Below are 12,911 nucleotides of genomic sequence, written 5' to 3'. Positions count from 1 at the left end.
GGGAACTTCGGACGAGCCAGCATAGGCGAATGAGCGACCTACCAATGAATAGAGTGTGTGGAGGGGAGTAGTGGGATGAGAGGTAGGAGAGTGTGTGGAGGGAAGTGGAGTGGGATGAGAGGTAGGGGAGTGCGTGGAGCGGAGTAGAGTGAGATGAGAGGCAGGGGAGAGAGTGGAGGGGAGTAGGGTGGGATGAAAGGTAGGGGAGTGCGTGGAGGGGAGTAGGATGAGAGGTAGGGGAGTGTGTGGAGGGGAGTAGAGTGAGATGAGAGGTAGGGGAGTGCGTGGAGGGGAGTAGAGTGAGATGAGAGGTAGGAGAGTGAGTGGAGGGGAGTAGAGTGAGATGAGAGGTAGGGGAGTGCGTGGAGGGGAGTAGAGTGAGATGAGAGGTAGGAGAGTGAGTGGAGGGGAGTAGAGTGAGATGAGAGGTAGGAGAGTGAGTGGAGGGGAGTAGAGTGAGATGAGAGGTAGGAGAGTGCGTGGAGGGGAGTGGAGTGGGATGAGAGGTAGGAGAGTGCATGGAGGGGAGTGGAGTGGGATGAGAGGTAGGGGAGTGCGTGGAGGGGAGTAGAGTGAGATGAGAGGTAGGGGAGTGTGTGGAGGGGGGTACGGTAGCAGATCCTGAAGATGGCAACTGCGATTTTGAAACAGTGGTCATGAAGGTGGGTGGTGAATGTGGCGAGGGTGGAGGTGGTGAGGGTGACGATGGTGGATGCGGTGGTGGAGTCGGAGGCGGTGGATACGGTGACGTTGTGGACGTACTGCGGCTTGAAGTCGCTCCTGCAGGTCACTCCGCTCACCCTTCAGCTGCTCCAGCTCCTTCTCCTGGGCCGACACCCGGCTCCTTAGGGCCTCCACCTCCTGTGGTCCCACCACACCAAGTGACACCACGACACAGCGGTGATACAACCACACACACCACGACACACACCACGACACAGCGGTGACACCACCACACACACCACCACACAGCGGTGATACCACCACACACACCACGACACACACCATCACACAGCGGTGACACCACCACACACACCACCACACAGCGGTGATACCACCACACACACCACGACACACACCACCACACAGCGGTGATACCACCACACACACCACCACACACACCACGACACAATGGTGACACCACCACACACACTACCACACAGCGGTGATACCACCACACACACCACGACACACACCACCACACAGCGGTGATACCACCACACACACACAAGAGCTCAAAGCGGTGATACCACCACACACACACCACACAGCGGTGACACCACCACACACACCACCACACAGCGGTGATACCACCACACACACACAAGACCTCAAAGCGGTGATACCACCACACACAACACACCAAGTGACACCACCACACAGCGGTGACACCAGGGGAGTAGAGTGGGATGACCGGTGATACAAACGCACACAAGACCTCACACCACATAGACAAAACCTCACAGCGGTGATACCACCACACCACACCACGACACACCGGTGATACCACACACACACCACCACACAGCAGTAACACCACCACACACACGTGATGTCACAACGTCCCGCAGGCTGCAGCATCGTCACCACGACCGACTACCGCTGCTACGGATCGCTTTTCTCGGCCGCTTCCCGTTAGCGCTCGGCACGTCGCCTGGCGCCGGCCCAAGGGGGAGAGGTGGGAGAGGGGGGAGGGGGGGATGACGAGCGATGGCGCCCGGCAGGCCCCGCCGTGGTACCTGGTCGCTGGGGGCGTCCGCGTGGTCGCTGGCTCCCGACACCGCGACCCCCGACTTCTGCCGAACACGACACGCGCGGTGTGCGGAGGGGGGAGGGGGTGAGGGGTCACAGGCGAAGGCGTGAGTGTCCACGTGCGGGTCGAGGTGTTGGCGTTGTGGTTTGCTCACGCGCGTGCGTGTGTGAGTTTATATGTGTGTGTGTGCGTGCACACAGGTGGTGCATCTGCCTGTCATCTCAGTCAGTCAACTCATGGCACCCGGGTCTGTCCCATGACCTCCTGCCAGCGGGCGTTCGACACTAACATGTGGCCTGAAAGTGCACATAGCCTGGCACAAGCGCCGTGGTGACGTCACCGCCACTTAGTGGCGAATGGGGTTTGTTGTTGCTGCGAATGCGTGTGAGCGGTGGCGCAGTTGTAAGCGCACTGCGCTCCGAACCCAGCAAGTTCGACCCGCGTTCGATTCGTGCTCACATCAACAACCAGCGACGAATATCTAAACTAGTCCTGGGGCCTCCCCCTCGGTCAACAGAGCTATACATACTAACCTGGTGCTGCGTGTAAACATCAACATTGGGGAATCAATGGTGGCTGGACGTGTGGCTGGCCACCCACCCCATCGTGTGCCATGCCGGCCTTAATAGGTGCTCGCGAACAGCACTTGCTCCTACAGTCTGTTCAGGCTACAAGGGGGATCTTTGTCTTTGTGTGTGTGCGTAGGCGAGTCACCAGCGCGCTGAGCTGCGCCTCCCTCTCGGCGAGCAGGCCGAGGGCGTGAGCGGCACGCGTCCTCTGCTCCTCCAGCTCGGCGCGCAGCCTCTGCAGCTGCTCGGCGGCCTCGTCCCCGTCGGCCCCGGCGGCGCCCAGCCCGTTCACCTCCACGTGAGCGGCCTGCGGCCCGTCCTTGCCTGCCCGGCGCAGCCAACGGCAACGTCAACACTCGTTGGCAGAGGCCTTGCGCGTGTGTGCCTTTGCGCGTGTGTGCCCTTGCGCGTGTGTGCCCTTGCGCGTGTGTGCCCTTGCGCGTGTGTGCCCTTGCGCGTGTGTGCCCTTGCGCGTGTGCGCCCTTGCGCGTGTGCGCCCTTGCGCGTGTGCGCCCTTGCGCGTGTGCGCCCTTGCGCGTGTGCGCCTTTGCGCGTGTGCACCTTTGCGCGTGTGCAACTTTGCGCGTGTGTGCCCTTGCGTGTGCGTGCCGTGTACGTATGCGGTCGCGAAGCGGTCAGCGCGCCGCGCTCTGCTGACTCCAGTTCGATTCCTGCTCACGGCCACCAACGCCAGTGAACCGGTCCTGGGCCTCCCCGATGTTGACTCGGCTTAAAATGAGTACCTGGCGGTGTGTAAACATCTCCATTCGGGAGACAAAGGCGGCCGGGCGTGGTGCTGGCCACCCACCCCCTCGTGTGCCGTGCCGGCCTTCATAGGTGCTCGCCAACACCACTTGCCCGAAAAGTCTGTTAAGACTTTAAAGGGGATCTCTGTGCTATCTTGTATGCCTATTGGCATCTGCCAGTAATTAATTATCAGTCGGTAATCTCAGTTAGCCAACCCATGGTACCTGGGTCTGTCCGGTTACCTCCTCTTGCCAGCGAGCCTTTGACATCTCATGTGGCCTCAAAGTGCACTTAGCCTGGCACAAGTGCTGTGGTGATATGCCACTACCACCACTTAGCGGCGAATGGCGACTGTCGTTGTTTGTTCTTAACCCTTTCCAACGAATGTTCAACGCGTTTATACATAAGCACCTCCGATTAGCACGGTTGGCTACATACAGTGCGATAGAAGTTCAACATACATACATAGATTAGCTCCGTCTGTCCGTCCGTCTCCTTTGTCTTGGTGTGCCCTGTGCGTGCGAGTGGGCCTTACCGGCCTGAACCTTGAGCAGATTGTACTGGTCCTTGAGCTGCTGCACGTGCGCTGCCTGCTGGCTCACGGTGGCCTGCGCCTGCTCCAGCTGCATGCCCAGCGACGCCACCTGTTTCTTCAACTCCCCGATCTGAGTGTCCTGTACCACGCGCATCATACACCACCACCAAGCGTCATACAACACCTCCACCACGTACGTCACGTAACGCCACCACGCGCGTCACGTAACGCCACCATGCGCGTCACGATGCCCCACCACCGCGCCGAACTAGGTGTCCTGTAAAACCCCACCGATACCACCGTGCGTGTCACGTTATATTATTTATCACCATGGCCCAATCAATACCGATACACGTGCAGGTCTACCATCGCCCGTTCCGAGCGTCCCGTACACTGATACCAGGACAGATCACGAGCTACCACCCCCTCCCACCCTTCCCCCAAATCTGAGTGTCCAGTACACGGGACAGCGGCACACATCGTTCTGCCACCACCGAGCCCCCTCGCGCCCCCACCCCAGTCCACACGGAGAGGTGGGCAGAGCCTCTCACCTGCTCGCGAATGAGCTCCTTGTACTGCGCCATGACGCTGTCGTGCTGCTGCATGGCCTTGTGCACCTCCTCCTCCTTGCGGTCCTCCTCCGCCGACTTCTGCACGGCCTTCACGATGGAGCCTGGGTTTGCCACGCGCGCGCCGGGAGGGAGGGGGCGGGGGCGCAGTGAAGGGCGGTCTTGTCACAACCCCGCCACCCGCCCAAACAAACCGACGGACGGAGAAAATGACAGACGGATTGGTAATCGACCTGACAGATGGACAACTGGAGAGATGGAGGAGACAATGCTGGCTTACAAGTGTGAGTATGAAGATAAGAGAGGAAGAGAGGACAGGTTGGAAGGCAGGCATACAGACAGGTAGAGAGACAGACAGTGATAGGCAGACATATTTAAGGACAGATGAATCAACGCAGAGAGCGACTGTCATCTTCTCCGTCTCTTTTAATCTGCCCGAGAGACACAGACCGACAAACACACATGTAGACACGCAGACAGACAGACAGATGAACAACTGGAGATGTGGACATGCAGACAGGCGGACAACGCACCCTCAATCTCGCGGACCATCTGCGTGAACTCGTGGTCGAAGAACACCTGCTCGGGCCCGGGGAACGCCGGCTGGGGCTTCTGCGACGCCTTGGAGTAGAGGTCGTGCTTGGAGACGGCCGCCAGCTTCTCCAGGAAATTCTCCTTGCCGATTCTCTTCTCCACAAGCTGCTTCAGCTTCGGTCTGAGCCATCCGCAGCCAGCGGGTTAAGGGCGGGCGGGGGGGGGGGGGCAAAGGAGGTCCCACGCGGAGTGAGGTCGGGATGACGCACGGGTCACAACAAAGGTGTAACACACTGATCAGGGGTGGCATGGATATCCTCCGGGTTCTCCGGTTTTCCTCCCATAGTTAGCTAAAAAATATATAGACACATGCTATGTATAGTAATAGGTTTTTACCCTTTAAACTCGTACAAAAACTTTGACACCTTTTGTACCAGTTGAAAGGGTAAAAACCTATTACTATATTTTGCCACTGGTAAAGGAGGTCTCATAGTGTACATGCTATGTAACCGGTATTTGCTAAAAACATCCCAATGCTGAAAAATTACCTGTAAAAAAATTACTCAATTGGGATTACGTGCAACAGCAGCAGCAGCAGCAACGTCCCGCTCCCTACTGCGAAACACTTAATGAGTCTTGAGACTCGGTGAGGCCTTCCCGGGCAGCGGCACCTCGTGTGGCTGTCGAGCGAGTTGTCGTTGTAGAAGATGCAGATGCCAATGAGCAGCGCCGACAAGCCCTGCACCAGCTGCTCCTCCTCGCCCAGGTTCTCAGAGATCTGTCCCGTGAGCTGCGGCGAGCGCCGTCAAGGGCCAGCGCGAAGACCAGCGGCGCAACGACGGCGAAGTGTCCAACTGTCTGTCTGTCTTCATAATCAACGTTTTTGGGTTTAGATCGCGTTATTTATAAATGTGTCGTAACTCTCCACCACCCGACACGGCCAATCAGTAAAAAAGTGTCACGTTGACAAAAGACAAATAGTTCACTGCTTTAGCCCACCGGGTGTGTTGAAGCGTGAAACCACAACATTTACAATTTTTGAGTACGACGTTTCGCTGGTAATTGCATCCAGCATCATCGGGCAATTCGCCAGAATGGTGAGGCTCTGCTCTAGCTCTGGCGAATTGCCCGATGATGCTGGATGCAATTACCAGCGAAACGTCGTACTCAAAAATTGTAAATGTTGTGGTTTCACGCTTCAACACACCGGTGGGCTAAAGCAGTGAACTATTTGTCTTTTTTACTGATTGGCCGTGTCGGGTGGTGGAGGGTTACGACACATTTATAAATAACGCGATCTAAACCCAAAAACGTTGATTATGAATAATATTGGACGCGAAAGCCTACGTGTTAAACTGTCTGTCTGTCTGTGTGCCCATCTGTCTGTCTGTGTACCCGTCTGTGTGTACCCGTCTGTCTGCTCGTCTGTCTGTGTGCCTGCCCATCTGTCTGTGTACCTGCTTGTCTGTCTGTCCGTTTGCCTATGTGGAGCGGAGACGCCGGGTTGGTGTAGAATTGATTGTTATAGAACCTACATTGGTGCAAGTGTATGCGGTGTCAATCTATAGAATCTATACTGGTATGAATGTCGGGAATCTAGTGATCAGAACCTATACGATGTGAACATATAAAAACTAGTGGTGTTAATATACAGTGGTGTGCATATATATAAGGCATTATGAACGTTTAATAATCTAGCGATTTTCAATCGAGCAAGAATCGATGCATGTACCGTGACAGTAAGAGCATTCCAATGCCCAGCTGTAGTTTTTTATGTTTGACGAGAGGACCACCCCCCCTCCCTGACGGCAGGATACGAAAGGCACGTTGGCGGGGTTGTGCAGGAAGTGCGTGACTGCGATGGGGCAGTCCGTGAGCCACGTGCAGAGCAGGATGAGCAGGCCCACGCGCGTCTGCACCTTGTTGCCCTGCACGAGCGGAGCACGCACACAGGACACCGCCTCTCTGAAGTACTGCTCCCTTCACCAACGCGGGGCGCACACCATCGGCCGTCGCCACTGGAGCCAGCAAGGGCGCCAGCGTGATCCATCGAGCGTCCAACCGGGCAACCCGCCAAGCAGCCAGACGATGGATCAGGCCAAATATCCAGCCGACTATCTAGCCAATAACCGGGTGAGCATCCTGATAAAAATGCAGACATCAATCCAGTTAAATATCTGTTCGAACGGTCGGCCATATATCTGGTCGACAATTTGGCCAATTATCTAGATGACAATACGGACAAATATCTGTGCGAATTTCCGAGCTAAAACCCGGCCGAGCGTCCCACAAAAAAAATCTGGCCAACAATCCGGCTTCACGTCTGCTCGAAATATCTGGCCAAATATCTGCTCGAGCATCCAGCTGAGGCGCCTGCCCAAAAAATCCGGATGAACATCCGGCAGACGGAGCATCCGGGCGAACGTCCGAAGGAGAACGCGGCCAGACATCTGTCCATGTATCCGGCCGAGCAGTCTTGTTCAAACATCCTGGCGATCATCGTGCCGAGGGCGGTGGACCCGAGCACTGCGGAGAACGGCACTCGCTCCATACACGCTGCCCCCCACCCCGCCTCCCCTACCACGCCCCCACTACCCCGCTCCCCCATTCCCACTACCACCATCCCCCGCCACCCACTCCCAAACCCGCACAGCCAACACGGGCTCTCTCGTGGCGCTTACAGGTGCACGGACCTACGTTCGCTCGCTCGCACTGGAGGGCAAGTTGTACCACTTTACGGTGGGGGTCACCCAGTCGTGCGCACTGTGAGATGTACACGAACGATGAAGGGAGTTTTCTAGACTCCAGTGCTCATGCCCCACATTTAACACTCGTCTCCATTCAACGATTAAAACACACGCTCCATGCGCCTGACGATTGGTAAACACATCCTCACTGGACGTACAGAGCGATGATTAATATTGAGAAAGAGATCTTGTGTGTGTGTGCTGTGTGCATAGGTGTGTATCCCAGAGAAATAACAATAGGTTACAAGCACCACCCTAGGTTAACTCAGCCCTAAATGAGTACCTGGGTGCAGTGTGTAAACACGACTGTGTATAGATCTGCACTTTGGAGAAAAAGGCCACCGGGAGTGGTGCTGGCCACCCACCCCCTCTCCGTGCGCCACACCGATTCTAAATAACGGCACTTGCCCCAACAGCTTGTTAGAGGCCATACAGGGGGACACCTTTGTCTGTGTCCCATTCAAATTTGCGCCGTCTCCGTCACGCGGGACAAGGTTACCAATCATCGGTCGCGTGCAGCACGTAACGGCTCGATCTGTGTTTAAACGGAGGAGACTGGGGAGCAAGTGACAGCCGCTCCAAGCCGCACCGTGGCTGCGGTGGTAATCAATCAATCAACAATCACGGCAGACTGTGCAGAGCGGGGTGCGGAGTGAGGGCAGTGGCATGAGACACGATTAGAAGAAACCGCAAACGCCAACACAAACTCCGACACAAACTCCGACACAAACTCCGACACAAACTCCGACACAAACTCCAACACAAACTCCAACACAAACTCCGACAAGCCCTAGGACACAGTTGTTAGGACAAAAACGTTGTTAGGCACACTCCCAAACTTGTCTCACCCCGCAGGCACCCACCACAGCCCATACGCAGACAGCAATCGGGGCCCGAAGGCGCTGGCGTTGGGACACCGCCGCCGCCTAAAGACGTTACAACTATGGCGCCCATCTCGCCAGGTGTCAAGATACTGAACGATAAAAAAGGGGCTTTGTCCTGTCCGGCGTGAACACGGATGTTAAGGTGTCCGCCATCACCAAATAGACACCAATGACATGGCACCATGTCTGCAAAACCACACACACTTGGGGTAAGACAAAAAACGCAAACAAATATGCTTTTATAGAGTATGCACCGTCCTTGAAACTCATTGGCCTGCACCAAACAGCCTCCTTTTTTCACCAGTGCTAAAGAATAGACCACCAAAAGGCGAACCAATGCAAGGACAATGCAACCACAAAAGCATTCATAGCCCCGGTTTAACGGTAATCGGACATTAAGACGTTATTGGTAAAAACCCACAGCAATGACGCAGGCTCACAGGTAAGCCACAGGTGAGCCAGAGGTGAGCCACAGGTGAGCAGACAACGTGAGTTAGACAGGAAAAGGGGGTTAGTCGAGGGGAGGGGTTAGCGAGGGGGGGGGTAATTAGGTGCCTCCTGTCGCCCCCTGTGGTGAAGGTGGGGGTCGGACACGCGCCACACTTACCCGTCTCACCAGCTTGTCGCCCTGTCTCCGTAACGGGCACACGGGGAGGAAGAAGGGAGCAGAGTGGGGTGAGATACAGGTAGGAGAGCGGTGGTGAGGGGGGGCGGGAGGGGGCCTGTAAGCACTGACGTTGGGGTCGTGCAGGTCGTCTCAGATGCCCCCCCCCTTCCCCCCGACGCCGGAGCGCATCGTAGAGAGGACAAAACATGCACGCGGTTCTTTAGTCGTTCACGGGCACCGCCAGCGGCTTAGCAACACCAATCGGGTACCAGTGGGTGATATCTCCGGCATGGCGGCGGCGATGCGTTTCTAATTGCCTTGCCCGTGCCGAGTCACTTCTGTCGCCGCACGGGCGCCTTGCAGTGCCCCAAGCGACTGGGGTGTGCGCGTTGAGGGGCAGCTGCCCGCGCTGCATTGCTACCCGGCCAGGTGGTGCAACGGTAGAGCTAGCGGCTCGTAATGGGGAAGCTGTGAGTTCGAATCCTAGTTGTGAGGGTTGACTAGACCCATCATCCCGCACTCCGGGCAGGGGGGGGGGGTGATAAAATTAATACCACTTTGTATGGAAGTCAAAAGTGGTTTTGCTGTGGATAAACTCGGCAATGCCCTGGGAATGTGCAATTACCACCAATGGCTCACGGCTGCTGTAAACAGGAGATGAGCGCCAATTCCTCAATGGTAATTTGCGCAGAAATCCACTCGGCAATGACATTTATCCATACCCCGAGTCAAGACAATGCTCCCCCCCAACCCCACCCCGCCTAGTGTACAGCCTCCATTGCAAAGACAGAGGTGCAGCCCTGCAATTGCTTGCTGACAAATGCTGACAAAGCTCGATGGGGGAGCCCCTCCAGAGGGTATTTGGCCTCTCATTCCACGCCGGCCAAGAGGTGGGAGTGCCCACACGCCTCGTTTACTCGTGGGCGGCGAAGTTGTGCGGCGAGCACCTGCGACAGGATGCTGGTGCACTGCTGCAGCAGCGACACGGGTGGGTTGCCCAGCGACGTGGCGAGCTGCACCCGCAGCAGCTGCTCCTTCTGGGCGGCGTTGCCGATGAGGGCGTGCGCCAGCGCCACCGCGGCGCACCAGTTGGAGAGAGCGTCGCCCGAGAACAGGCCCCCGCACAGCAGCTGTCCCGCCGAGATGGCGCTGGCTGTGCCGGCAACGCACGCACAAACACACGCGCGCGCAAGCATGCACCCACGCACCCTGGTCATCATCATCGCCTCCGCCGCCATCATCGTAAGCACCACCATCAAAACCGCTATCACACACATCATACACTACACCAACATCACTACCACCACCAGGACCACCGCTATCACACAAATACTTCCATTATCACAGAGGTGATTATAATCACTATCGCTTTAACACGTAGGCTTTCGCGACCAATATTATTCATAATATAGGTTTTTGGGTCAGATCACGTTATTTATAAATGTGTCGTAACCCTCCACTACCCGACACGGCCAATCAGTAAAAAATGTGTCACGTCGTACTCAAATTTCAAAATGCTGTTGATTCTCTCTTCAGCACACCGGTGGGCTAAAGAAGTGAATTATTTTGTCCTTTGAAAAACCTGACACATTTTTTACTGTTTGGCCGTGTCGGGTGGTGGAGGGTTACGACACATTTATAAATAACGCGATCTGACCCAAAAACCTATATTATGAATCACTCTCGCTATCATCACCATCATCATCATTGACACACCAAGACAACTGTTCTTACACACCACTACCAACGTGATCACTCCCACCACCACCACGATAATCTTTTTCATCATCATAATCTTCATCACCTCGTATCGTGTATAAAACATCAGCGCTTGTGGGACAAAGGTGGCTGGCCGTGACGCTGTCCACACCGCCCCTTCGTTGCGCAATGTCCGCCTTAACAGATGCTCGCTAACAGCGCATGCCTCAACAGCCGGTGTGGGGGCAGGGTTGGTTAGATAGGGGGCGAGGTTGGTGAGATGAGGGTGGTTTTGGTGAAACCGGCAAGGATGAGCGGTTAGGAGGATTGCGTGGGGGTTGGCATTGACTGTGCGCATCGTGTTGGGGTGGGCGTGGGGCGGCACCGTCGATGGTGGAGGGGAGCAGCGTGGCAACGATCTGGCCCTGCCCCCCCGGGTTGCGGTAGAGGAAGCTCTGGAAGCAGTAGAGCACGGCGCAGCGCAGCACAAATGGCTGACGCTCATTCACCATCGACATGAGCAGCACCACCAGCGCCGGCCTGCACGCCACCCCCACACACGCATCAGCTCGGTCAACCATGGCGCACGTCCACAACAATCACAACCACCAACCGCACGTCGCCAGAACCTACTGCGACGGTACAAAACGACAACAACCCATCACACGCACGCCACAACCACAACAACCAATCGCACGCACGCATGCACGGACCACCATGGTCAACCACGGCTCACAACAATCACAACCACCAATCGCACACCGCAAGTGTTTGTTTTGCCCCAAGTACTTTGTGTGGTTAATGCAGACTTGATTCCTCGCAAAAGGTATCTATTTGGTGTTTGAACATTTTAACACCAGAAAGGGCAAAACCTATTCTTATTTTTCATTCTTTGATACTGGCAAGAAGGTCCCATAGACAGAACCTACTGCGACGGTACAAACCACAAGAACCAATCGTGCACACGCCACAATCAACCACAAATGATGCACAAGCGCAACAACAAAGCACCACCGTTAACAACCGCAGACCCCCCCCCCCCCCCGAACATATAAAATACCCCACACACACACCAAGGGGGCAGGGGGGGGACGTAGGGTGGGGAGAGGGAACCAAGGTGGGGGTGGGCGGCACGCACCTCGGCGGCGTGGAGGGAGCGCTGACCGCCGCAAAGTACTCCTGGTTCGTCTGGCACCCTCGGATCACCTCCGACACCGTGTTGATCGTCTGAGACGACAGCGCGCAACACGGGGACACACGCGTCAGCCAGCGCACGCGTCCTCCGCAGCGGTCCGCGTGGAACGGCGGGTGACGGCACGAGACACGGGCGCCGGGGACGCGGTGCGATGGGGAGGGGAGGTTGCCACCGGGGCCCTTGCCTCGGTGAGTATGTCCGCCGGGACGCCGGTGGCCATGAGGATGGCGCACAGCTGCTGGAGGAGGCCGCACAGGAACATGGACTTCTGGCACGCCGCCACGGCGCCTGCCGGATTCGCCGGAGACACCAGCGTCCGCACAAGCTGCGGTCGTCGGGTGGGAGGGGTGCGGGGGGATGGCGGGGCGGTAGCGGCACATGGAGACACGCGCAGTGTTACCCGTGCACGCACGGTTAGACAAAGATCCCCCGAATAGTCTGAACAGACTGTTGGGGCAGGTGCTGTTAGAGGGCACCAATTTAATTAAATTTTGGATTTATAAAGCGCCTTTCACCAAGGCGCTTGACAATGCTTGCCGACTCCAGTACAAAATGGCTAGACAAGGGATGGGGATCGGGTAGTGACGAGGGTGGAGTCTGCGGCGGTGGAGGGGCGTTAGGCGGTGCTGGTAGGGGTGGCGGAAAAGGAAGGGAGAAGGCGGAGTAGAGAAAAGCGATAGGACCTGAGGGCGGTGGGGAAAGAGGAGAGCGAGGGGGAGAGTCGGATGTGGAGAGGAAGTTTGTTCCAGAGTAAAGGGGGCAAGCAGAGGTAAGGGGCGAGAATGAGATTGGGCGCAGGGAGGAAGGACAGCCAAAAAATGAAGGCCGGCATGGTACACAAGCACACGTATAAACCCACTCACAACATTCGTCATAAAAAATGCCTTATTACCACTGTTATTATTATTATGCTCGATCACCCCGGAAAGCCTCACTAGGCGTCAAGACCCTTTTGGGAGCAGGGTGCTGCCAAGTATGTCGCAGTAGGGGGCGCTGTAATTTGATGAAAACTCACACTACAGATAAATGACTCAATTTGAAATACCTGGGGTAAAATAGCCCCCCCTCCTGGC

At 56.3% G+C, this 12,911-nt stretch overlaps 1 protein-coding gene across 2 annotated transcripts in view; it reads right to left on the bottom strand.

Annotated features, from left to right (window-relative positions):
* The window catches only part of USO1 (USO1 vesicle transport factor), a 31,026-nt gene that overhangs the window by 6,045 nt on the left and 12,070 nt on the right, over positions 1 to 12,911 (bottom strand). For both annotated transcript variants that reach the window (XM_078875329.1, XM_078875330.1), the window contains 12 exons: positions 12,023 to 12,163; positions 11,782 to 11,870; positions 11,029 to 11,183; positions 9,893 to 10,098; positions 6,525 to 6,635; positions 5,379 to 5,497; positions 4,707 to 4,888; positions 4,156 to 4,277; positions 3,605 to 3,743; positions 2,468 to 2,646; positions 1,740 to 1,796; positions 763 to 861 (listed from right to left, as the gene is read on the bottom strand). In XM_078875329.1, coding sequence (XP_078731455.1) covers positions 763 to 861; positions 1,740 to 1,796; positions 2,468 to 2,646; positions 3,605 to 3,743; positions 4,156 to 4,277; positions 4,707 to 4,888; positions 5,379 to 5,497; positions 6,525 to 6,635; positions 9,893 to 10,098; positions 11,029 to 11,183; positions 11,782 to 11,870; positions 12,023 to 12,163 — 1,599 coding nt within the window. The remainder of the gene's footprint in view (positions 1 to 762; positions 862 to 1,739; positions 1,797 to 2,467; positions 2,647 to 3,604; positions 3,744 to 4,155; positions 4,278 to 4,706; positions 4,889 to 5,378; positions 5,498 to 6,524; positions 6,636 to 9,892; positions 10,099 to 11,028; positions 11,184 to 11,781; positions 11,871 to 12,022; positions 12,164 to 12,911) is intronic.

This window comes from Lampetra fluviatilis, chromosome 41 (assembly GCF_964198595.1).
Source record: "Lampetra fluviatilis chromosome 41, kcLamFluv1.1, whole genome shotgun sequence".
In the NCBI taxonomy this organism is placed as follows: domain Eukaryota; kingdom Metazoa; phylum Chordata; class Hyperoartia; order Petromyzontiformes; family Petromyzontidae; genus Lampetra; species Lampetra fluviatilis.
This window is presented reverse-complemented; position numbering and strand designations above follow the sequence as displayed.